The sequence below is a fragment of the Glycine max genome, chromosome 11 (genome assembly GCF_000004515.6).
Source record: "Glycine max cultivar Williams 82 chromosome 11, Glycine_max_v4.0, whole genome shotgun sequence".
NCBI classification, from domain to species: Eukaryota; Viridiplantae; Streptophyta; class Magnoliopsida; order Fabales; family Fabaceae; genus Glycine; species Glycine max.
This window is the reverse complement of record NC_038247.2, coordinates 393,292-416,133: the sequence shown is the minus strand read 5'-3', so window position 1 is coordinate 416,133 and position 22,842 is coordinate 393,292. Positions and strand designations below refer to the sequence as shown.

General features: G+C 35.7%; 4 protein-coding genes across 5 annotated transcripts; 1 reads left to right on the top strand and 3 right to left on the bottom strand.

Moving 5' to 3' along the window:
• The first annotated feature begins 517 nt into the window (after window positions 1-517).
• On the top strand, window positions 518-1,240 carry LOC100794941 (ferredoxin C 1, chloroplastic). Its single transcript, XM_003537280.5, has one exon. The coding sequence runs from the start codon at window positions 597-599 to the stop codon at window positions 1,038-1,040; it is 444 nt and encodes a 147-aa protein (XP_003537328.1). The 5' UTR covers window positions 518-596; the 3' UTR covers window positions 1,041-1,240.
• LOC100802391 (uncharacterized) lies at window positions 1,196-2,818 on the bottom strand. Its single transcript, XM_003538594.5, has one exon. The coding sequence runs from the start codon at window positions 2,557-2,559 to the stop codon at window positions 1,570-1,572; it is 990 nt and encodes a 329-aa protein (XP_003538642.1). The 5' UTR covers window positions 2,560-2,818; the 3' UTR covers window positions 1,196-1,569.
• Window positions 2,819-3,729: 911 nt separating this feature from the next.
• On the bottom strand, window positions 3,730-11,723 carry LOC100801863 (uncharacterized). Of its 2 annotated transcripts, none has more exons than XM_006590339.4 (8): window positions 9,045-11,723; window positions 8,429-8,558; window positions 8,209-8,297; window positions 7,641-7,879; window positions 6,532-6,618; window positions 5,604-5,703; window positions 5,254-5,461; window positions 3,730-5,170 (listed from the first exon to the last, which is right to left on the bottom strand). In XM_006590339.4, exons 1-8 carry the CDS (start codon window positions 11,289-11,291, stop codon window positions 4,323-4,325), a joined length of 3,948 nt encoding a protein of 1,315 aa, XP_006590402.1. In that variant the 5' UTR covers window positions 11,292-11,723; the 3' UTR covers window positions 3,730-4,322. The 2 variants fall into 2 exon arrangements, with proteins under 2 accessions (XP_006590402.1, XP_006590403.1); XM_006590340.4 differs by having other exon boundaries at window positions 5,269-5,461.
• Window positions 11,724-12,518: 795 nt separating this feature from the next.
• On the bottom strand, window positions 12,519-20,659 carry LOC100801320 (increased DNA methylation 1). The gene is made up of 8 exons (XM_006590341.3): window positions 18,002-20,659; window positions 17,649-17,778; window positions 17,432-17,520; window positions 16,836-17,074; window positions 15,625-15,711; window positions 14,712-14,811; window positions 14,379-14,571; window positions 12,519-14,148 (listed from the first exon to the last, which is right to left on the bottom strand). Exons 1-8 carry the CDS (start codon window positions 20,243-20,245, stop codon window positions 13,439-13,441), a joined length of 3,792 nt encoding a protein of 1,263 aa, XP_006590404.1. The 5' UTR covers window positions 20,246-20,659; the 3' UTR covers window positions 12,519-13,438.
• Window positions 20,660-22,842: the final 2,183 nt, after the last annotated feature.

Here is a 22,842-nt window from a genome sequence, read left to right as displayed (position 1 = left end):
CATTCCAAACAAATAAAAAAATGATAAGTAATATTAAAAGGTCTATTTATATTGTAAAAAAAAGGTCTATTTATACAGCTTACCAATTTCTTTTGTAAGAATTGCCGATAGTTGGTGAATTGATTGGATTCGACATTAATATTATCCATAACAACGTGATAATTGGATTTATTTACAAACGAATTGAAAATTTCTAAACCGAAAAAAAAAAATTGAACCTTGCTAGTCCTGCGTTTATCACAAGCAATTTTTTTTATGATTTTTGCGACACAGTTATGTAGCATAATAAGAAGAAAAAAACTTGTCGGAGACGGATAGGTATTTAATTCGAATTCTAAGTAAATTTTAAAATTGAAAAACATTGCATAATTTTGTAAAAAAAATGTATTTGATTAATTAAATGAATTGTTATCCATATTAACGTAAGAGTTAATTTTTAATTGATAACATTTACATTTAAAATATTTATATAATAATTTTTATTTATGAAAAACTAACATGTTACATATGTTGGGGGATTTACCCCTTGAAAAAAAAAGGCCACAAGTCTTATCCCTTGATCCACCACATCTATCTGGCTTTGTGGAAGGCTGAAGATGGCAAGCCTTCAGTTAACAAGAACACCCTTGAGTCTTTTCAGACAAGAAAGGCAGCAGCACCCCAGAAAGAAGAACTCCACTGCTTTTGAGCTGAAGGCTCCTCGGCCACGTCTCACACTCAGTGTGAGGTCCTATAAAGTGGTGATTGAGCACGATGGAGAGTCCACTGAGGTGGAAGTTGAACCTGACGAGACCATTCTGTCAAAGGCATTGGACTCTGGCTTGTCTGTGCCTCATGATTGCAAGCTTGGAGTCTGCATGACATGCCCTGCTCGTCTCATTAGTGGATCTGTTGATCAGAGTGATGGAATGCTCAGTGATGATGTGGTGGAGCGTGGCTATGCACTCTTGTGTGCAGCCTACCCTCAATCCGATTGTCATATTAAGATTATCCCCGAGGAGGAGCTTTTGTCATTGCAGTTAGCCACAGCCAATGACTGACTACTAGTCTGTTTTTGAGTTTTGAATCTAGTCTAGTTAATTCCTTGCTGCTGCTGGCTTTGGTTAACAGCGTTGAGTCTTTGCTTGTTTCTATTATTTTTTGCTGATGTCGCTCTGGTTTTATATATACTTCTGTTATATTATGTAGCATTTTATCGATGCATGAAATACAACATTTGACTCAAATTACTGCTGATAAATGGTTATCTAGCATAATGAACTAAATTGTGGATACATAGTTATCATTTTGCAATTTTATTTAAAAATTCTAAACTTTATTCACATATTACAAGTGTGCAATCCAAAATGGAAGTAGAATTTCGCAGTTTCCAAATGATTCAAATCCTACCTAGGCTAGCCTTACCAAGGTTTTTTTAAAAAACGGTGCATGACCACGATTCCAGCTGCAACGTCAAGGTTTAGTCACTGTGACGGCAACTGAATTCCCCTTCCATTTTTGTAAAATGTAAGCTTATATGGATCTCATATATGTAACCATGGAATGGCAACTGAATGAGCACACCTCAGGTCAAATGCGGTTGAATGACTTCTTGGGCCTCTGCTTAATCTTTACCTTTACGTTGATGCCATTATCAATGATAGACTGAAGAACAATCTGAAGCTTCCCCTCCACCCTTTCTCCTTTCCTTGGAGTGTAAACAATGTCATGAATATCATCAGCCAATGCTCTCTGAGCAAGAATTGCTCCCACAGCAGCACAAGTGGTTTTGTTCTTGGTAGAAGCCAGGTCAAACTTGAAGTCCTTGGAAATAGAATGTGCCACAGCAACAACCTTGCTAGTTACCCTATGAACAACGCAGGCACGGACAGAGGCTTTTGATATGAAAATGTCCAAGCAGAACGGTTCGTGATAAGGACCTGTAAGCTGGTTAAACGTGGGAGTCCTCTGCCTCTTGTTCACAGTAGACCCATCATTGATGTCATCCACCCGGGGCACAACACTTTTACTTCTTGTCAATTCATCAACTTTGGGAAGCTTGTGATCTTTGGAAACCACATTTGGAGTTGTTTTAGCTTTGTTTACCTCCTCTTTTCTCTTAGAAGATTTCTTCCTGTGAAAATCTAAATTATACTCTTCAAACTCCTTGGAACTGCGCTCAAGCTTGTAGAATAGATTGCCACGAACTCTCATATTATCTATGTCCTCAAAATCAAGCTCACCCTCAACATGGTCATCAAGGGCCTCACCAGTCACTTGCGGGCCAAAAGAAGTAGTAGCTCTTGATGCTGGTTCTCGCCAGGCTTGTGCAACCCCAGATGAGACCGCCCAAGCATCATGATCCACAAGCTCGATATCAAAACCAGTCGAGGGGTGGTTGAAGTCGGAGAAAAATGGGGAAAGATGGGGGCTGGTAGAGTATTCAGAAGGTAAACTCGCTGCAGCCTCAACATCTTTGTTGGGAATGGTGGTGAGGGACTTGAAGCAGAGATTGAATGTCCTGGAGAGAAAGTTTCTTTTGTATAAGGATGCACCCTTCCTAGCGAGCACGGACACCATGATCAGAAGCAGGAAAACAAGTTGATGCTCACAGAAGCAAAAAGCCAAACAGTTAGAGTGCACTCAGTCATGCAGGAGCTAACTTAACTTGAGTGATCGTGAAGCCCGCTGTAATTGGAGACCCGACCCTTGGAATGTATACCAAAAATATTTGAAAATACAAAAAACGTTCGCAGTAACTGGGTTGAGGTTTTGCCTTTGCCGTGTGGGACGCCTTTTTCCTTTTGTAGTCTTCTCTGGCGCCGTACAAACATATATTCCAATATTTATAATATAAAAGGCTTAATTATTGTCCCTGAAATTATTTGTATTTACTGACAAAGTGTTAATTTATTATATTAAAGACTAAAAAAATAATTTATCAAAATTTATAAAATATTTTTAAATTTTATGAATTAAAAAAACATCTCTTTTAAATTCAGGAATTAAAACAGTAATTAAACTTAATATAAACATATATAAATATATAAAATCTACTTCCAGTGGGTACAAAACATTCTTATTAGTCAACTTTTTTTTGAGAAATTCTGATTAATGAATTAATCCAGCATTATTATTATTATTTGATTTACGTTATGTCCAATTTAGGTGAGCTTTTCGCTTTTGAAAACATTTCAGTTGTAGAATTTTGTTGGTAAGAGTTTACCAAGGTATGAAGTTACCCGAAAGAAATTTTTGAAAACGTTAAAATACATATATAGATATTAACTTGGACAATAAGTTTAATTCATTTAATCTTATGGATTAAATTTTTTCTTATAAGTAATTATTGAAAAATTATAAAAAAATTAACTACTAACCTAGTTTTAAAAGAACTTTATTTTGTAGTAGATAGACTCCAAAATCTAAATATAAAGTGAAACGGACTCTTAATTTTTTGCATTTTAAAAAATCACCTCAAACGGGATAACTAAATTTCACCAATTTCATCAATTTTTTACTACTTTTCTAAAACTTTGGCATTATAATCATTTTCTTTCATACGGAAGATGTGGACTTAATTAAAGAAAGTAAAAAATAAAAGCCTCACCAGAAATACAATTTGTCATTTGCTGCACGGTGCATACCAAGGGACCCAATATAGGGCCGCCCAGAAAAACCACATTATGACAAAATTCTATGAAGAACTTTGGCAGAAATGGACCACAAGCCGAATACAAGGAGCTCAGATTGGAATGAAAGAAACATAATTTCTTGCTTCCCTCAATTACTCATTAAATTAAATATAGTCATGCCAGATTAAACACATGGTACAAATCTATGTAAAAAAGAAAGAAGAAAACAGAAACATCTATGTAAAAAAATTGCTCAAAGTACCATCGCTTATGTCATAGGATGATTGATGAATTACAGCGGACATTGAGTGGCACAAGGGATTGAGCAGAAACCCGCATCCACTCTACCAGATTCAGATATATACAATAGGAACAGCACAATCAGTATTAGCTTCTGTTGAAGGGCCGTTGTATATTAATCCCCAGTAACTTCACCTATTCGGCTACATGATCATATGGCAACAGGTCTGGTGCAGATGCAGTTGAATCTTTTTGGCAAAAGAAACATCACATAAAATAAAATTCACTTCAATGCAAGGGACAAAACAATATTTCCCTCAAAATCAATAGAACTTATTCATAATACCCAGATCAATAGAACATCACAGAAGATTCAAATGCCTTGAAAATTGACTTGCTTACAAGGCAATGAAGCTCTGAAAAAAAAACTTGAGAGTATCACGAGCAGTACAGGACTCAGTCATTCTGTTAGACCAGAACATTCTCGGAACTATCACCAGAAGCATTTATGCCACTTTCATCAAAATACATTTCATTTGAAGTAACTCCTGGGTTCAAATGTAAATCCTTTTCATTCTCACATCCAATTTCACCATTGGAAACAGATCCCACTTGCAACAAACTTTCATCAGCATGATTGAGAGCAGAACTGGATTCATCTACATTTCGATTATTCCCCTTTGTAATATTCTCTTCAGATATATTCCCTGAAGGAACAACTTCAACAGCGTCATTCATAAAAACCTCTTTAGTAGGAAGAGTATTGTCTGCCATTTCAGAATCCAACACTGGATTAATGTCAAGCTCCAATGAATCAAAATTCATAGCAGTGGACGAGTGACACTTCTTGTCAAGGTTTTCTTCTGCTGGACATGGATCACAACAAGTATTTTCCTGAACCAAAGTTTGAACTTTCAGAATATCTACTGGGTGACAACTAACAGAAGTGTCAACCGGAGAAATGGATTGACATTTGGTAGAAGAATCTAATCTATCAACAGGAGGAGCAGCCGCTACTTTATTCTTCATTTCTAGTTCACTAAGACTAGTTCTAGAAGGAGAAATACATTTATCTGAAACTGGATCAGACATCATTTCCTCAGAATGAGATTTGGAACAGATAATCCCATCAACCAAAACTTGGTTATTTAGTTCTTGAGAAGCATCGCTGCATTCATTATTTGTCTCATTAGCAGGACTTGAACTAACATCATCACTACCATGAGGATCTTGTGGAGTTGAAGAACCCACATCTGACCTACTTTCCATTTTGGTCTTGATAAAATCATCGTCTTCATTTTCCATTTTCTCAGAACCTGTAAGGAAAAAAATAAGTAAAACTTGTGTACAGGCAAAAGTAACTTGCTAAAATTTAAATAAACAAAAACAACATAAACACCTGTGGTTTTATTACCCTCATGGTTTCCTTGTTCCACTAACAGCTTCTGTAACATATCTATACCAGGGAAGACCATCATATTCAGTGACTTCATTTCTTGCCTGAGTGATTTGTCCAGATGTGTGAAGCCAAAAACTGTCGTCCATGTATTTGTGACTTCAGCAATGGCAGGAATAACTAGTTTTTCAACCTTCAGAGAGCAAAGGGTCTTCCGATGGAGGAGGAAAAAATAAGTTTAAGAACAAGTCAATGTCATTAAAAGATGCATGCAGAAAGGCCCCAATCAAAATTTTAAATAGATCTTATTCTTAGGTGCAAGGAAATCACAAAACAATAGCTTCAATGTTTACCGATTCAATGGCGGAAAAAAGCCGGCGGCACATCCCCTGGCGCCTATATATATGGCGAGTTCCAATGAATGGCATCTCTGCTATCTGAGTTCCATGGAACCTAAGACAGGAAAGTAAATACTTACATTATACTCCCTTTATTCTCACTAACAAAATAAACACATGGAAGCTCAGATATACATTATGAGAATGAGAGAGAGAGAGAGCAAGAAAACAGTCATATGACCTTTTACCATCCTTTTAAGCTAAAACATAAAACTAAATATTATTTTCTAGAAAGTTGGGAACCAGAGCAAATGGCTACCCAATGTCACTCAAGCTTCGTCGTTACAAGCAATATAACATCTTTTATAAAGGCCGAAGGGTTAGGGCACTGCCAAACTTAACTTGGCAATTTCTAACTCATTTTCACAGACTAGTGTATGGAAAGGAGAAGTTCTCTCCAAAGTAGTCACACTAGAGTATGACAGATGTCAGATGTTAGCAAATTCAACAGACTAGTCATATGAAAGGAGAAGCTCTCTCTAAAGCAATTGAAGAATGGCTGATGGTCATGTATGTGCGTGCATGTGTATATTTTGGGTTCCCCCAAAAGTATCCTCCTTCGGAAGTAATTCTGTTTGAGGTGTTGGACATAGATATTTACATAATTAAGAATTTCATTGCCTTCACATGATCAAAACAAACTCTCTCAATAACTACAAAGTTTTCTTTCTTTTTTTTTTCCTTATCAAGTGACAACTATTCTTTTCAATTATTTCCTTAGTTCCCGTCATATCTCAAGGTAGATCTGGAAAGTGGGTGGACTTTCAATCCAATTGCAACTGAAAACCTTTCATTCTCCCAACTTCTATTGTTTCTGCAGTTTTCCCTAAAGAAAAGGTCAGAAATACAGAAAATTAGTCAGCAAGGAAAAGGGGCTTAGAACCTGATAGATGCTGCAGCAATGATTTCATCCCCTCTCTCCAAAATAGCAGTGTAAAAGCCACTATAGCTCAACCGACTAAAGTTTGATCTGAAAATAAATAGAAAGCAAAAAAATAGAGACAAGAGAAAGAACTGTCAATGCTAGAAATTATGCATCTCAGAAAAAAACAGTATGCCGGAAGAGTATACTTTGATTTGTTAATTTAATGTACTTTGAGCACAATGCTGAAGTACATGGTGCATCATTCTATCAGCAATTTCAAATTTTGAAGTAACCCAAACATACCACAGTCAGTAAAACAATGCTTATAAACTAATGGCTTAATTGCATTCCCTCCCTTTAGTTTCGACTGAGTTATTTTAGTCCCCTATGATTTTTAAAATTTAGCAAATTTGATCCCTCCTTTGTCGATTTTCTAATACCAAAAACCCACAATTTCTCACTTTTTTTACTCAATTTTACACATTGATTAGAAAGTGGGGTGGCACCTCAAACTACCATTTTTAAAATTTAGCTTCTTTATTTTTCAGTTTTCTGCTTAAAATTCACCAACTAAAACATCAAATTCCCCCTCTTCAAACCCTAATTTCACATCTTGTAAAACCTTTCAAATTTATCTAGTTTCCAATAATTTTTTTACTTCTAAACTTGATTATTTCCTATTTCAACTATAACATAAACCCCAAAATATTTGAATTAAAATTAATAATTCGATGGCTTTATGTAGAAGAAAATCAACAAGGGTATCAAATTTGCTTAATTTTAAACATAAAAGGACTTAATTAGCTTAAAAAAACTTGGGAGACCAAAATCAGAGGTAGTCCAAATTAGAGGGACCGAAAGTGCAAATGTGCAATTAAACCTAAACTAATCATTTCCATTTCTACCAACTTAAATTATCAAGAAGTCAACATCATGTAGTAATTCAGATATCATTAAAAGTTAAAACAACAAAACGGAACACATTTATCAATTTACAGCTTTATAAATGCTGAAAACTATAACATACAGAATCAGACATGGCTTTCATCCACATAATTAAACGAGAGATCTCATGAATCATTAATAGGGTATTATGGTTCATTTATAAAGTTTTAACTAGCTCTTACCCACTATTATATAAAACGTTACGGATTAAATTGATCCCACTCCTCCGATCAATAACAGGTAAAAAGCATTCATCCATCACAGTCAGTGTAATAGCCAACTTGGAATTGCATTCTACCCTCTGGCTAATACCCCTGCAAGCTGCCTCTGAGTCGTCATCTGTCCTATGAATGAGAGACCATGAAAAACCCGATTCCAGCTCATGCTTGGTACCAAGGTATTTCTTCAAGTGTTCAGAAAGCTGTAAAAGTACAAATAATAATAATAATAAAAATCATAATTAAGAATCCAGTATTACCACAGCAGCACTACAAAAGTTAACTTCTATTTTTATTATTTCTTTGGAAATTTTTCATTTTAACAAAACATTAAAATTCACAAGTTCCTAAAATAAAGAATTCTAAGAGTCTTGAAAGAAACACAAATTTTATACACTAGTGCACACCCATAAGTGGTACTCTGATGAATGCTGAATTGTAAGGTAGAAAATGGTTAAAGAAATACATATACATTTGTTAAGTTACACTTCAAAAAGTTGGAAAGCAGAAATAATTGTAAGAGGTAAGGTACCTCTTTGCACTCTTTCCCACAAAAAGAAAGGCTTGATGAATTGATGTTATTAGGAAGGGTATCCATCTCCTTAGTGCAAGAGTCATGATCTATGCAAATAGAAAGTATTTATTAAATGAAACCCAAGTGATATATAAAAAGAGAGAGAGAAGGGAAGTAATGGCCAAAAAATATAAACATATTGAAGAAACATCAAACGTAAAAGAGAGAAAGTGAATACATTTTTTCTCACATAAGTTGCAAATGTGTAGGACACACACAGATGCATCATCTTTTTCAGAAGTTCCACTGGCTATGCCACAAAATTTACAGGTGCAATTCATACAACGCCATTCACCCGGAGGAAGCATCTGCAACAACATAAATGAGTTCCTATTGAAGAAAACCATCCTCCTATAATAATTAATAAATCAATTGTGTGGCTAAAATAAAGAACAGTATGCAATTGCAACAAGTCATTAACACTTCTGCCAAAGTGTCAATAATAAATTATTCTAGTTTTGTGTACGGGAACACTGAGTCTACTTCTATTAGAAAACCTATTCAACTTGACTAATGCTTACTATAAAGACATTGACAAAATCATAATAACAAGAAAGTATCTTCAGTCCCCTTGACTTCAAAACAACAAAGCTCCAAACTATGAGATATAACCGCTCCCTTCCACCACCCCAAACAAAAACTAGACAAACCAAACAGCATCTGAAAGGGAAACACAAATTTAATATGCTACAGTTCACTGAGAGACAATGCAAAACATTACAGAGAACAAGGTCCATATGTTGAGAAGCGAGAACCATAACACAACATATGGAAAATAAAATATGCACCCATACCTGTATATCCAAACAGCTCTGATGAAATGTTGATGGACAGCCATCACAACAGATTAAATCCCCTCCATCTCCACATATACCACAAGTATCATCATTAGGATCACCGCCATCAATATCCACTGAATGGAAACCAATTTTTTCAGCATGCTCTTGTCTATTCCATGCATCTATCTGGCACTGTAGAAGAGAAACTCCAGATTCCAAATATATATTTTGATACGGCTGCGGCAATTTGCTTCCGGCATGAAGCTCAAACTTTGAAACTGTGAGGATCTTACTACAGCAGCCACAGTGAATGCCGTCTCTTGTGATCCACCCCTCCAGCATGACTTTCTTCCGTCTGCGGTACTGAACCTTTTGGCTTAACTCTACTGTTCCAGAGTCAATTAACCAGGCAAGAACTGTCCGCTTGCCCGTATATGGAACAAAGCCATCAGATTCTGAATTTGATCCTTTGTTAGAACTGCGAACTAACAAGGTACATCTTCCATGTTTTTTACTCTTCCGTCCGTGTATCTGAGGATCACATCCAAATAATGATTTTTCTATTCCATCACCTGAGTGATTGGTAGCATTCTGGATTTTAGAGGGAGCACTGATAATGGTATTTTCAAACATTTTATTTTTCATTGACTTACTACCCTGCTTTATAAAGGAGCTTAATTTCTCCTCATTGTTATCACCATCCGTACTATTCATATCACGCTTGTGGCTGGCAGATCTTATTTGAGGCTCTTTTTCATTATCGCTTTCACTATCATATTTTTTCTTCTTTTTCAATTCTTTCTCCATTTTCTTCCTAGTTTTCCTAGTTAGCTGATTGAGCACTTCATCTGCAATAGGAGCAAAAGAAGAACTATCCCCTTTGGGCTTGGCCTCATTAGCATCTTCATTCAATTGCTTTTGAAGTGCTTCATAGGCCTTGATGATAGACCAATACGCTGTACCTGCTGGATTAATGTAAACTGCATCCAAATAGTCCCTGTTCCTTCGGGGTCGATAGTCTATGGTCCAACCAGAATCCAGCAGCATCTCCCTTATTCGTTCACGCAGTTTCTGTTTTTCTGTACCACTACCACGCTTGATTTTTCCTTCTTTTGTTCTTGTGGTTGGGAGTTTTTCATGCACAGGAGTCTGCTCATCCTCAGATATTATTTTTTTTGCTGGCTTCCGTGCTTCAGTATTTCTTATTCCCAGATTCAATGATGTGTCACTGTTATCTGAATCCCCCTCATCACCCTTACTGTCCTTGCTTGACAATGATTTTCTTGATGCTATCCTTTTCTTCTCTGGCCTCTTGAGTAATCCTGTTTTCTCAACAGGTTTCATTTCCAAGTATGACAAAGGACGAATTGGAACATTTACATTCCTTTTGGCAGCCTCTTCGGTCTTCAACCTCTTAGCAGTCTCTTCAGTCATCAGCCTCTTAGCAGTCTCTTCAGTCTTCAACCTTTGCCTTCTTTCCACTGGTTTGTGATGATCATAATACTGTTCTGATGGCCCACCCACCTTCTTCTTATTAACCATTACCTTCAAAACACCATTTCTCCCCTGAACCCTAATGGACTCATCTGAATTAAACTTCTCCCTCTGCAAGCGTAGAGGTACCCGGAGTCCATCCCTGTTTATCTTGTACCTACTGTGATCAACATTATCCCCTGGATACAAGCCACCAGGCCTATCACCATAAGAGTTATTTCTCTTATCAAGGATTCGTCCACTTGAACCTGTTTTGAATTCCCTATCAATGCCAATTCTAGCAGCATGCACTGAACCCATAAACCTTCCTCCTCCATGACCATCCAAATGCCTCCTCCTCATGTTCTCCACATCCATGCCATTGTAATCATCGAAATCGTACACAACCAACTTACTACGCTTTCTTTCCCACTGCTCCAACCCTTTCTCCGCAGCAATACCCTCACCATTACCCCTAATTCGTTGTACTCTATACCTCTTTCGACTAATTTCACTCCCACCCCGCTCAGAGGCAGCAGCGAAACCATTGAAAACTCGAATAGTCTCGGGACCAAGCCTTCTACCAGGAGGCACTGGTGACTCGTCGCTTGATCCAGAATCACTCAATGGCACGTTGATGTTTGGCCTATTCTTGGATTCATAGAGCTTCCGAGAGGTGGAAGCAGTAGCACCCAACACATCCCCCTTCTTTCGCACAATTAAACAACCCGAGGAGTTTCTGCTCTTCACCACAACCCCAGAACCACCCGATCTCACCCCCGATTCCATCTACCAAAGCCCCTATCCCAAAATTAACATCACCCGCAACCAAAACTAAACCCTAATTCCCAGATCTGAAGTCAAATCGATCCTAATTCCACAAAGTTCCACCCTCCCCCTCGGACCAAAGCAAAATTTCAACGGAATCTTACCTCGCCGGAAAATTCACGGATTCCGTACCTCGCAGTAAATTGTTGCATGCGAGTGCGACGCAAGTCTCCGCTGAAAAACCCAAAGTGATCCGAGAGCGATGCGACTAAGAAAGAAATTAAAACGAAAATCGGTAAAAGAAAGAGACAAAGAGCGAAAGAGGGAGAGATTTTTGGGCTGTGATTTGCAGATACATAGCCTAAGCCAATGTCGATTATAAATATATTTGAAAAAAAAAAAAGTAAAAAAACGCAAACAGAAAACAGTGTCAGCTTTTACCCCTTTATGTTTTGCTTATTTTATTTTCCCTCCAAATTTTCTCTTTTGTTGAATCCCACGCTTCCGATGCTGCCACCTTACATATCAAGGACGTGGCAAAATCACAACGGCTTCGGCGACTGTTTATACAGTTTTTTCCTACGCCTGTGTGCTACTAGTATTCTGACACAATTTATAGGATGGTTATCGTAAATTAAGGATATTTGAAAGAGTTTTACTGTGATACTTTCATTTTATATTATCGTTCAATAATATATCATTATGATTTCAAGATAATTATTATAAAAATTAATAAATATATTATATATATAATAGTTTATCATAAAATTATTTTACTCAATCGTTTTATATTTTCTTTATTTATAAATTGATCTAGTTCATTAAAGAACGAAAACATCGTACAAATGAATAAATTAAATGTTGAAAAAATTTAAAAGAATGAAAATTTTATTTGACTGGATCAAAATTTGATTTTAAAAAATTGATTCAATTCGTTAATCAATTTATGGCATCAGTCTTGTTTACTTTTTTATCTCTATATAAATTGAAATGATTATGTTTTTAGGTACTATTCTTTAACGAGGGTGATTTTTAATGTTTTTATATACTATTTTAGGTACTGTTTTTAAGTATCGAATAAAAAATGAAAGATATTTCGCATGATTTAAAAATTGAATTAGAATAACCGGTTTTTATATTTTCATACGGGTCACCTGAGTTCAACCGGTGATTCGAATCAGATTTTTAAATCATGCTAGAAATATATGAAAAATGTGGACTTAATTACAGAAAGTAAAAAACACAAAATAAAAGCCTCACCAGAAGTCATGAAATACAATTGTCATTTGCTGAACAGTGTACACCAAGAGACCCAGCATAGGGCCACCCAAAAAATCCCACATTATGACCCAATTCTATGAACTGCCAGAAATGGACCACACCTCCACAACCGAACACAAGGACCTCGGGTTGGAAGGGAAGAATCATAATTTCTTGCTTCCCTCGATTACTCATTAAATATAGTCTCGCCATATTAAACACATTACACATGCTACCAATCTAGTCTTAAAAAAAAGGAAAAAATATATGTAAAAAAAAAATTGCTAAAAGTACAATTGATTATGTCATGTGGCGATTGATGAATTACTGCGGACATGGAGTGGAACAAAGGGATTGAGCAGAAACCTGCATCCACTCTACCAGATTCAGATATACAGTAGGAACAGCACAATCAGTATTTGCTTCTGTTGAAGGGCCGTTGTATATTACTCCCGAGTAACTTCACCTATCCGGCTACATGATCATACGGCAACATGCCTAGTGCCAGATGCGGTTGAATCTTTTTGGCAGAAGAAACATTCACATAAAATGAAGTTGGCTACTTTTAACCTTAAAAATCCACTCAAATGACAAGGGACCAAACAATATTTCCCTCAACATCAATAAAACTTATTCATAATACCCAGATCAAAGCACATCGCAGAAGCTTCAAATGCCTTGAAAATTGACTTGCTTACAAGGCAATGAAGCTCTGGAAAAAAAAAACTTAAGGAGAGTATCACGGGCAGTACAGAACTTAGTCATTCTGTTAGACCAGAACAGTCTCGGAACAATCACCGGAAGCATTTATGCCACTTTCATCAAAAATACATTTTATTTGAAGCAACTCCTGGGTTCAAACGTAAATCCTTCTCATTTTCACATCCAATTTCACCATTGGAATCAGATCATACTTGAAACAAACTCTCATCAGCATGATTGAGAGCAGAACTGGATTCATCTACATTTCGATTATTTCTCTTTGTAATATTATCTTCAGATATATTCCCTGAAGGAACAACTTCAAGAGTGTCATTCATACAAACCTCTTTAGTAGGCAGAGTATTGTCTGCCATTTGAGAATTCAACACTGGATTGATGTCAAGCTCTGACGAATCACAATTCATAGCAGTGGATGAGTGACACTTCTTGTCAAGGTTTTCTTCTTCTGAACATGGATCAGAATAAGTAGTTTCCTGAACCAAAGCTTGAACTTTCAAAATATCTACTGGGTGACTACTAACAGAAGTGTCAATTGGAGAAATGGATTGACATTTGGTAGAAGAATCTAATCTATCAACAGGAGGAGCAGCCGCTACTTTATTCTTCATTTCTAGTTCACTGTTACTAGTTCTAGAAGGAGAATCACATTTATCTGAAATTGGATCAGACATCATTTCCTCAGAATGAGATTTGGAACAGATAATCCCATCAACCAAAACTTGGTTATTTAGTTCCTGAGAAGCATCGCTGCATTCATCATTCGTCTCATTAGCAGGATTTGAACTAACATCATCACTACCATGAGAATCTTGTGGAGTTGAAGAACCCATATCTGACTTATTTCCCATTTTGGTCTTGATAAAATCGTTGTCTCCATTTTCCATTTTCTCAGAACCTGTAAGGAATAAAAAGAAGTAAAACTTATGTACTAGCAAAAGTAACTTGCTGAACCCAATGGGTGTGACTAAGCCTTGGACCAAGGATTAGTCTCAAAGTCAACCCAAAGGATCGAAGCTTGTGGGTCCAACCAGAGATCCAAAGGCCCTAATTACAGTGGTTACCAAAAAAAACCTTACTGAAATTTAAACAAACAAAAAACAACATAAACACATGGGGTTTTATTACCTTCATGGTTTCCTTGTTCCACCAACAGCTTCTGTAACATATCTATACCGGGGAAGACCATCATATTCAGTGACTTCATTTCTTGCCTGAGTGATTCATCTAGATATGTGAAGCCAAAAACTGTTGTCCATGTATGTGTGAGTTCAGCAACTGCAGGAATAACTAGTTTTTCAACCTTCAAAGAGCAAAGGGCCTTCCGATCAAGGAGGAACAAACAAGATTAGATCATATCAATGTCAATAAAAGAAGCATGCAGAAAGGCCCTCAAAATTTTAAATAGATCTTATTCTTAGGTGCAAGGAAATCACAAAGAACCATAGCTTCAAGGTTTACCAATTCAATGGCAGAAAAAAGTCGGCGGCACATCCCCTGGCGCCTATATATATGGCGTGTTCCAATGAATGGCATTTCTGCTATCTTAGTTCCATGGAACCTAAGACAGGAAAGTAAATACTTAGATGTATACTCCCATTTATTCACACTAACAAGAGAAATACATAGCATTGTAGATAAAGATTACGAGTGAGAGCGCGAAGAAAACAGCTATGGCCTTTTACCATCCTTTTAGGCTAAATCAGTAAAACTGAATGTAACTTTCAAGAACGTTAGGAACCAGAGCAAGTGGCTGCTCAATGTAACTCATGCCTTCCTTGTTACAAAGTAATATGGCATTTTTGTATAAGGCCAAAGGATTAGGACACTGCCAAATTTATGAATTCTATCTCCTCACCGTTGTCAACTTGGTAATTTCTAACTAATTTTAACAGACTAACAACAATATTTTTTTTGTCAAGTGTCAACTATTCTTTTTAATTATTTTCCTTAGTTCCCCTCACTTCTCTAAGGTAGATCTGGAAAGTGGGCGGACTTTCAATCCAAATCCCCCCCCCCCCCCAGGACCCTTTATGTATATATGAAAAAAGAAAAATTAAAATAAAAAAGAAATACTAATAAAGGAAAATGTATAAGTAAAATAGATTATTTAGTCGTCATTTGCTTAATTTATTTTCTAGTAGTGGATCATAGATCTAGTTTTACACGAAAAATAAATAATAAATATTTTTTAAACTTATTATTTATTAGAAGTTAGAAATTTAAATAATTGTGTAAAAAAAAATCTGTCCGCCCCCCCCCCCCCCCCCCTTGATACACTCCTGAATCCGCCCATGCTTCTACTGTTTCTGCAGTTTTCCCTAAAGAAAAGGTAAAAAATCCAGAAAATCAAAAAGGCAAAGTGGCTTAGTACCTGATAGATGCTGCAGCAATGATTTCATCCCCTCTCTCCAAAATAGCAGTGTAAAAGCCACTATAGCTCAACCGACTAAAGTTTGATCTGAAAATGAAAAGAAAACGAAAAGAAAAAGAAAGAGAACAGAAAGAAAATTGTCAAGGCTAGAAATTATGCATCTCACAGAAAACAACATGCAGAAAGAGTAAACTTAGATTTTTTAAATTAATTTACTTCGAGCACAATGCCAAAGTAATACACCATTCTATTAGCAAGTTCAAATTTTGAAGTAACCCAAATTAACTAGAATCAGTAAAACGATGCTTTTAAACTAACAACATCAAATTTCACCCCAAAAAAAATCAAAATGCCCCTATTCAAACCCTAATTCCACATCTTAAAAACTTTCAAATCTAATGAAGTTTCCACTAAAAAAAATTCTTCTAAACTTAATTATTTCATATTTCAACTCTATCATAAACCACAAAATATTTGTGGTCTTGGCTCTCAAATTTGGATAAGGATTTTAAGCTCCCTTTTAATCTTTGGTCATCTCACATTAGAGAAGGTTTTTTGGGCTAGGCTTCAGTGGCTCCCAGTAGGAGCTGCTGCAGATCTTTAGTTTTATTTTGTAGCCTTTCAATGGTTCCTCTTCAAACTGGTGTAGTTTTTACTGGAACCATGAGCATGGATCTATCTCTGTATTTTTTCAGTACCTCTGGTACTTTTATAAATATATTATTTTTGCTGATCAAAAAAAAAAAAAAAAAACCACAAAATATTTGGATTAAAAATAATATTTTGATGGTTATGTGTAGAAGAAAATCAACAAGGGGGTCAAATTTGCATAATTTTAAAAATAAAAAAGCCTTAATTAGCTTTAAAAACTTGGAAGACCAAAATTAGACGTAGTCCAAATTAGAGGAGCCTAAGTGCAATTTGGAGCAGAAGTGCAAAATGTGTAATTAAGCCTAAACTAATCATTTCCTTTTCTACCAACTTCAATTATCAAGCAGTCAACATCATGTACTAAGTTGGATACTGATAGCAATAAAAGTTAAAACAACAAAAAGGAACACATTTATCAATTTAAGTTTTATAAATACTGAAAACTGTAACATACATAATCAGACAATCGCATTCATCCAACATAAGTAAATGAAAGGTCTCATCACTCATGAACAAAATATAGGGTATTATGGCTCATTCATAAAGTTTTAACTACTTACCCACTATTATATAAAATGTTGCGGATTAAATTGATCCCACTCCTCCGATCAATAACAGGTAAAAAGCATTCATCCATTACAGTCAGTGCAATAGCCAACTTGGAATTGCATTCTACCCTCTGGGTAAGTCCCCTGCAAGCTGCCTCTGAGTCTTCATCTGATCTATGAATGAGACACCATGAAAACCCCGCTTCTAGTTCATGCTTGGTACCAAGGTATTTCTTCAAGTATTCAGAAAGCTGCAAAAGTACAAACAATATAATAATAATAATTCAGAAGCTAAGCTTAGCACAGCAGCACTACAAAAGTTCACTTCTATTTTTATTCTTCTTTGGAAAATTTTCATTTAACAAACCATTAAAATACAAAAATTCCTCAAAAGAAATCAGAGTCTTGAAAGAAACACAAGTTCCTCAAAAAAAAAAAATTCTAAATGTCTTGAAAGAAACACAAATTCTACAGACTAGTGCACAGCCATAAGTGGTACTCATGCACGCTGAATTTTAAGGTAGAAAATGGTTAAATAAATAAATTCATATACATTTGTCAAGCTATACTTCAAAACGTTGAAAAGCAGAATTAACTGTAAGAGGTACCTCTTTGCACTCTTTCCCACAGAAAGAAAGGCTTGATGAATTGATATTATTAGGAAGGGTATCCATCTCCTTAGTGCAAGAGTCATGATCTATGCAAACAGAAAATATTTATTAAATGAAGTCAAAGTAATAATAAAAAGAAAAAGGAAGGGAAGTAATGGCCAAAGCAATATAAACATATTGAAGAAACATCATATGTAAAAGAGAGAGTCAATACATTTTTTCTCGCATAAGATGCAAGTGCGTAGGACATTCACAGATGCATCATCTTTATCAGAAGTTTCACTGGCTATGCCACAAAATTTACAGGTGCAATTTGGACAATGCCATTCACCAGGAGGAAGCATCTGCAACAACAAAAATCGATTCCTAATCAAGAAAACAATCCTCCTATAGTAATTAATAAACCAGTTATAAGCCAGTTATGTTGCTAAAATAAGGTACACACATACAGTATGCAATTGCAATGAGAGACAGTGCAAAATAATACAGAGTACAAAATATGTACTAACAATATGTTGAAAGGTAAGAACCAAAACACGCCATGTGGAGAATAAAATATGCACATACCTGGATATCCAAGCAGCTCTGATGAAATGTTGATGGACAGCCATCACAACAGATTAAATCCCCTCCATCTCCACATATACCACAAGTATCATCATTAGGATCATTTCCATCAATATCCACTGAATGGAAACCAATTTTTTCAGCATGCTCTTGTCTATTCCATGCATCTATCTGGCACTGTAGAAGAGAAACTCCAGATTCCAAATATATATTTTGATATGGCTGAGGCAATTTGCTACCGGCATGAAGCTCAAACTTTGAAACTGTGAGGATCTTACTACAGCAGCCACAGTGAATGCCGTCTCTTGTGATCCACCCCTCCAGCATGACTTTCTTCCGTCTGCGGTACTGAACCTTTTGGCTTAACTCTACTGTTCCAGAGTCAATTAACCAGGCAAGAACTGTCCGCTTGCCCATATATGGAACAAAGCCATCAGATTCTGAATTTGATCCTTTGTTAGAACTGCGAACTAACAAGGTACATCTTCCATGTTTTTTACTCTTCCGTCCGTGTATATGAGGATCACATCCAAATAATGGTTTTTCTATTCCATCACTTGATTGATGGGTAGCATTCTGGATTTTAGAGCGAGCACTGATAGAGGTATTTTCAAACATTTTGTTTTTCATTGACCTATTTCCCTGTTTTATAAAGGAGCTTAATTTCTCCTCGTTGCTATCACTATCCATGCTATTCATATCACGCTTGTGGCTGGCAGATCTTCTTATTTGAGGCTCTTTCTCATTATCACTTTCACTATCATGCCTTTTCTTCTTCTTTTTCAATTCTTTCTCCATTTTCTTCCTAGTTTTCCTTGTTAGCTGACTGAGAACCTCATCAGCAATAGGAGCAAAAGAAGAACTATCCCCTTTGGGCTTGACCTCATCAGCATCATCATTTGATTGCTTTTGAAGAGCATCATAGGCCTTGATGATAGACCAATAGGCTGTACCTGCTGGATTAATGTAAACTGCATCCAGGTAGTCTCTGTTCCTTCGAGGTCGATAGTCTATCGTCCAACCTGAATTCAGCAGCATCTCTCTTATTTGTTCCCGCAGTTTCTGTTTTTCTGTACCACTACCACGCTTGATTTTTCCTTCTTTCGTTCTTGTGGTTGGGGTTTTTTCGCGCACAGGAGTCTGCTCATCCTCAGAGATTATTTTTTTCACAGACTTACGAGCTTCAGTATTTCTTATTCTTGGATTCAATGATGTGTCACTGTTATCTGAATCCCCCTCATCACCCTTACTGTCCTTGCTTGACAACGATTTTCTTGATGCTGTCCTTTTCTTCTCTGGCCTCTTAAGTAATGCTGGTTTATCAACAGGTTTCTTTTCATTTTTTTTAAGAATTGGAATATTCCTCTTGGCAGTCCCCTCAGTCTTCAACCTCTTGGCAGTCTCTTCGGTCTTCAACCTCTTGGCAGTTTCTTCGGTCTTCAACCTTTGCCTGCTTTCCAAGGGTTTGTGATGATCATAATACTGTTCTGATGTACCACCCACCTTCTTCTTATTAACCATTACCTTCAAAACACCATTCTTCCCCTGAACCCTAATGGACTCGTCTGAATTAAACTTCTCCCTCTGCGAGGGTGGAGGTACCTGAGCTCCATCATTGTTCATCTTGAACCTACTGTTACACACATAATCTTCCGGATAGAAGCAACTAGGCCTGTCAGCATAGGAGTTCTTTCTCTTATCAAGAACACGTCCACTTGACCCTGTTCTGAAATCCCTATCAATGCCACTTGTAGCAGCATGCACTGATCCCATAAACCTTCCTCCCCCAGGACCATCCAAATGCCTCCTCCTCATGTTCTCCACATCCATGCCATCGTATTCATCGAAATCGTATACATCCAACTTACTACGCTTCCTTTCCCACTGCTCCAAACCTTTCTCCGCACCAATGCCCTCCCCACTACCGCTAATTCGTCCCACTCTATCCCTCTTCCGACTAATTTCACTCCCAACCCGCTCAGAGGCAACCAAACCATTGCAAACTCGAATAGTCTCGGGACCAAGCCTTCTACCAGGAGGCATCAGCAACTCGTCGCTTGAACCAGAATCACTCGAGGACACAGGCACGTTGATGTTTGGCCTTTTCTTGGATTCATAGAGCTTCCGAGAGGTGGAAGCAGTAGCACCCAACCCATCCCCTTTCTTTCGCACAATTAAACAACCCGAGGAGTTTCTGCTCTTCACCACAACCCCAGAACCACCCGATCCCACCCCCGATTCCATCTACCAAAGCCCCTATCACAAAATTAACGTCACCTGCAACCAATACTAAACCCTAATTCCAAGATCTGAAGCCAAATCGATCCTAATTCCACCCTCCCCCTCGGACCAAAGCAAAATTTCAACGGAATCTTACCTCGCAGGAAAATTCACGGATTCCGTACCTCGCAGTAAATTGAGTCATGCGAGTTCGACCCAAGTCCCCGCCGATAGACCCAAAGTGATCGGAGGTCGACCCGAGTCGTAGAGAAATTAAAACGAAAATTGATAAGCGAAAGAGAGGGAAAGAGGGAGAGAGGTACAGAGATGTTTGTTTGGGCTGAGATTTTGCAGATGCAGCGCCTAAGCCAATATCGATGATAAATACTTCCCCTCCCTTGTTTACTTTATGTAATAACATTAAATTTATTAAGCATTCGTATTTTTTTTAAAATTAGAGTTTAATTATCATCAACTATTAATACAGAAAAAAATATTAAACAATTAAAATGATTATTAATATAATTTTTTAAAATATTTATTATAAAAGTAAACAATTTATTATATAGTTAATAGTTATTTTTCTTCCGTTCTTGCAAGAAAATAATCAATTTGTCTTATTAATTTATAATAATTATTATTAAAAAATTATGAATATTTCGAGTAAAATTTAATTAATGCTTTCTGTTAAAAAATTAATAATGCAAGAAATAATTAAAAAACTCTTATAAATAAACAAACAAAATATATATAAAAAAGAAAAAAAAACATGTTGTCAAATGTAAACGGAAAACATTGTCCGCGTTCTCTCCCTTTATGTCTTGTTTTTTCTCATTTTATTTTCCCTCCAAATTTCCCTTTTGTTGAGGTTGTCACCCTTATGTGAATATGTGATGCTGCCACCTCACGTATCGTGGACGACCAAATCAAAATCAGTTTCCGTTAGTGTTTATACATAGTGTGAGTTTATGACAAATTAATTCATGAAAAAAAGAAAATTTTAATTTTAGTTTCAAGATGAGTAAAAAAAAAGTACATATAACATATTGATTTTATTGTTAAATTTATGATATTATTTTGTTATTAAATTATAATATTTAAAAATTAATTTAGCACTAAGTTACAAAACTTATGAACCAAATTGTCATTAAATGTTGTATATTAATGGTCAACTAATAATGAAAGAGCAAGATAAAAATATGGAGCAAAATGCACGATAAAAAATTGAGGACAAAATTTGGGAAAATTTAAAAAATGGTCAAATGATCAATTTGATCATTTATTTATTTTTATTTAATTTAATCATTTATCTTTTTGAAAGTTTATTTTAGTTTTTTATGTTTTGAAAAGAGATCAAAATGATTATTTTGTTAAAGTAAACTTAACTTTGTTGATGTAAAGTTATTTACACTAAAAATTACTACAAAATATGAGGGTTTTTTTTTTCTTCCTTCTCTTTTATCTTGAACTCAACAACATACAACAAAAATTACAGCACCATCATAATCTAAAGCTTATTGCTCAAGCCGCAAAAAGTGGTGCTTTGAAACACCCCACACTGAAGTGGGTTTCAAGGATGCAAAGAATGTTGTCATTTTGGAAGACGCCCAAAAAAAGGAAATATTGGCAAGGAAGATGCAAGTCAAGTTGTTGGTGAGATTACTGAAATTGTCCGGGTGAAAAATGAATATAGATATGTGGAAGAGAGGTTAGAGAATTTAAGTTATGGGTTGAACAATGAGATTTTTGAACATGTTGAAGAGATGCTTCAAAGTCGTACCAGAGTTGGCTTTAAGGGTTTTCAATTGGCTAAAGCTCAAGGATGGGTACAGTCACACAATGCAGACTTACAATACCGTGTTGCACATTGCCGGAAAAGCTAAAGAATTTGGGTTGGTGAAGAAGTTGGTGGAAGAAATGAGTATGGAGTCCAAAATGATGTTAACTCATGGACCATTTTTATAACGCATTACGGGCCATTGAGCAATAGACTTTGGGTGTATATTGTTGAGTTGGAAATGAAGAAAAAAAAATTATATTTTGCGGTCATTTTTAATTATTAATATTTTTATTTCATGAACCACATTAAATTTGTATTAATAGAAGCATCGTTTTAATTATTTTTAAAACATAAAGAAACAAATAAACTTTCTAAAAAATAAAAAAATCAAATTGAAAGGAAAAAAAAGATCAAATAAATCATTTTGTCCTTAAACCAATAAAAACAAAAATGTATAATCAAGCCTAATCAATGTTCTTATATTATAATATAAATTAGGGTAAATAGTTAAATTTGTTACCAAAAAAATGTGATGTGATCATAAATTATCCATAAAAAGTGAAAAATATAAATTCAATCTTTGAATATAAAAAAGTGTAACAAATTAATTTTGGAATTATATTTGTGAGATCATTTTATCATAAATTATAATGTTTAATGATCAATTTAATAATAAGTTATATTTTTTTAACAATTTAACATTAAATTACAAAATTTAAGAATTAGATTATCATTAAATTATCTATAAAATTGATTTATCACACTTTTTACATATTTAAATATTAAATTTAAATTTTTAATTTTCCATGGTTCAATTTTTCAGCATCTCATATTAAAACAG

Coding starts and splice junctions, on each gene's coding strand:
- LOC100801320 (XM_006590341.3), bottom strand. CDS start 20,245: ATGGAATCGGGGGTGGGATCGGGTGGTTCTGGGGTTGTGGTGAAGAGC. Junction 17,075..17,431: donor GTGGGAAAGAGTGCAAAGAG/GTACCTCTTACA, acceptor GTACTTTTGCAG/CTTTCTGAATACTTGAAGAA. Junction 14,572..14,711: donor TTTTTTCTGCCATTGAATTG/GTAAACCTTGAA, acceptor CTTGATCGGAAG/GCCCTTTGCTCTTTGAAGGT.
- LOC100802391 (XM_003538594.5), bottom strand. CDS start 2,559: ATGGTGTCCGTGCTCGCTAGGAAGGGTGCATCCTTATACAAAAGAAAC.
- LOC100801863 (XM_006590339.4), bottom strand. CDS start 11,291: ATGGAATCGGGGGTGAGATCGGGTGGTTCTGGGGTTGTGGTGAAGAGC. Junction 5,704..6,531: donor ATTGCTGCAGCATCTATCAG/GTTCTAAGCCCC, acceptor TTCCTGTCTTAG/GTTCCATGGAACTCAGATAG. Junction 5,462..5,603: donor TTTTTTCCGCCATTGAATCG/GTAAACATTGAA, acceptor CTCCATCGGAAG/ACCCTTTGCTCTCTGAAGGT.
- LOC100794941 (XM_003537280.5), top strand. CDS start 597: ATGGCAAGCCTTCAGTTAACAAGAACACCCTTGAGTCTTTTCAGACAA.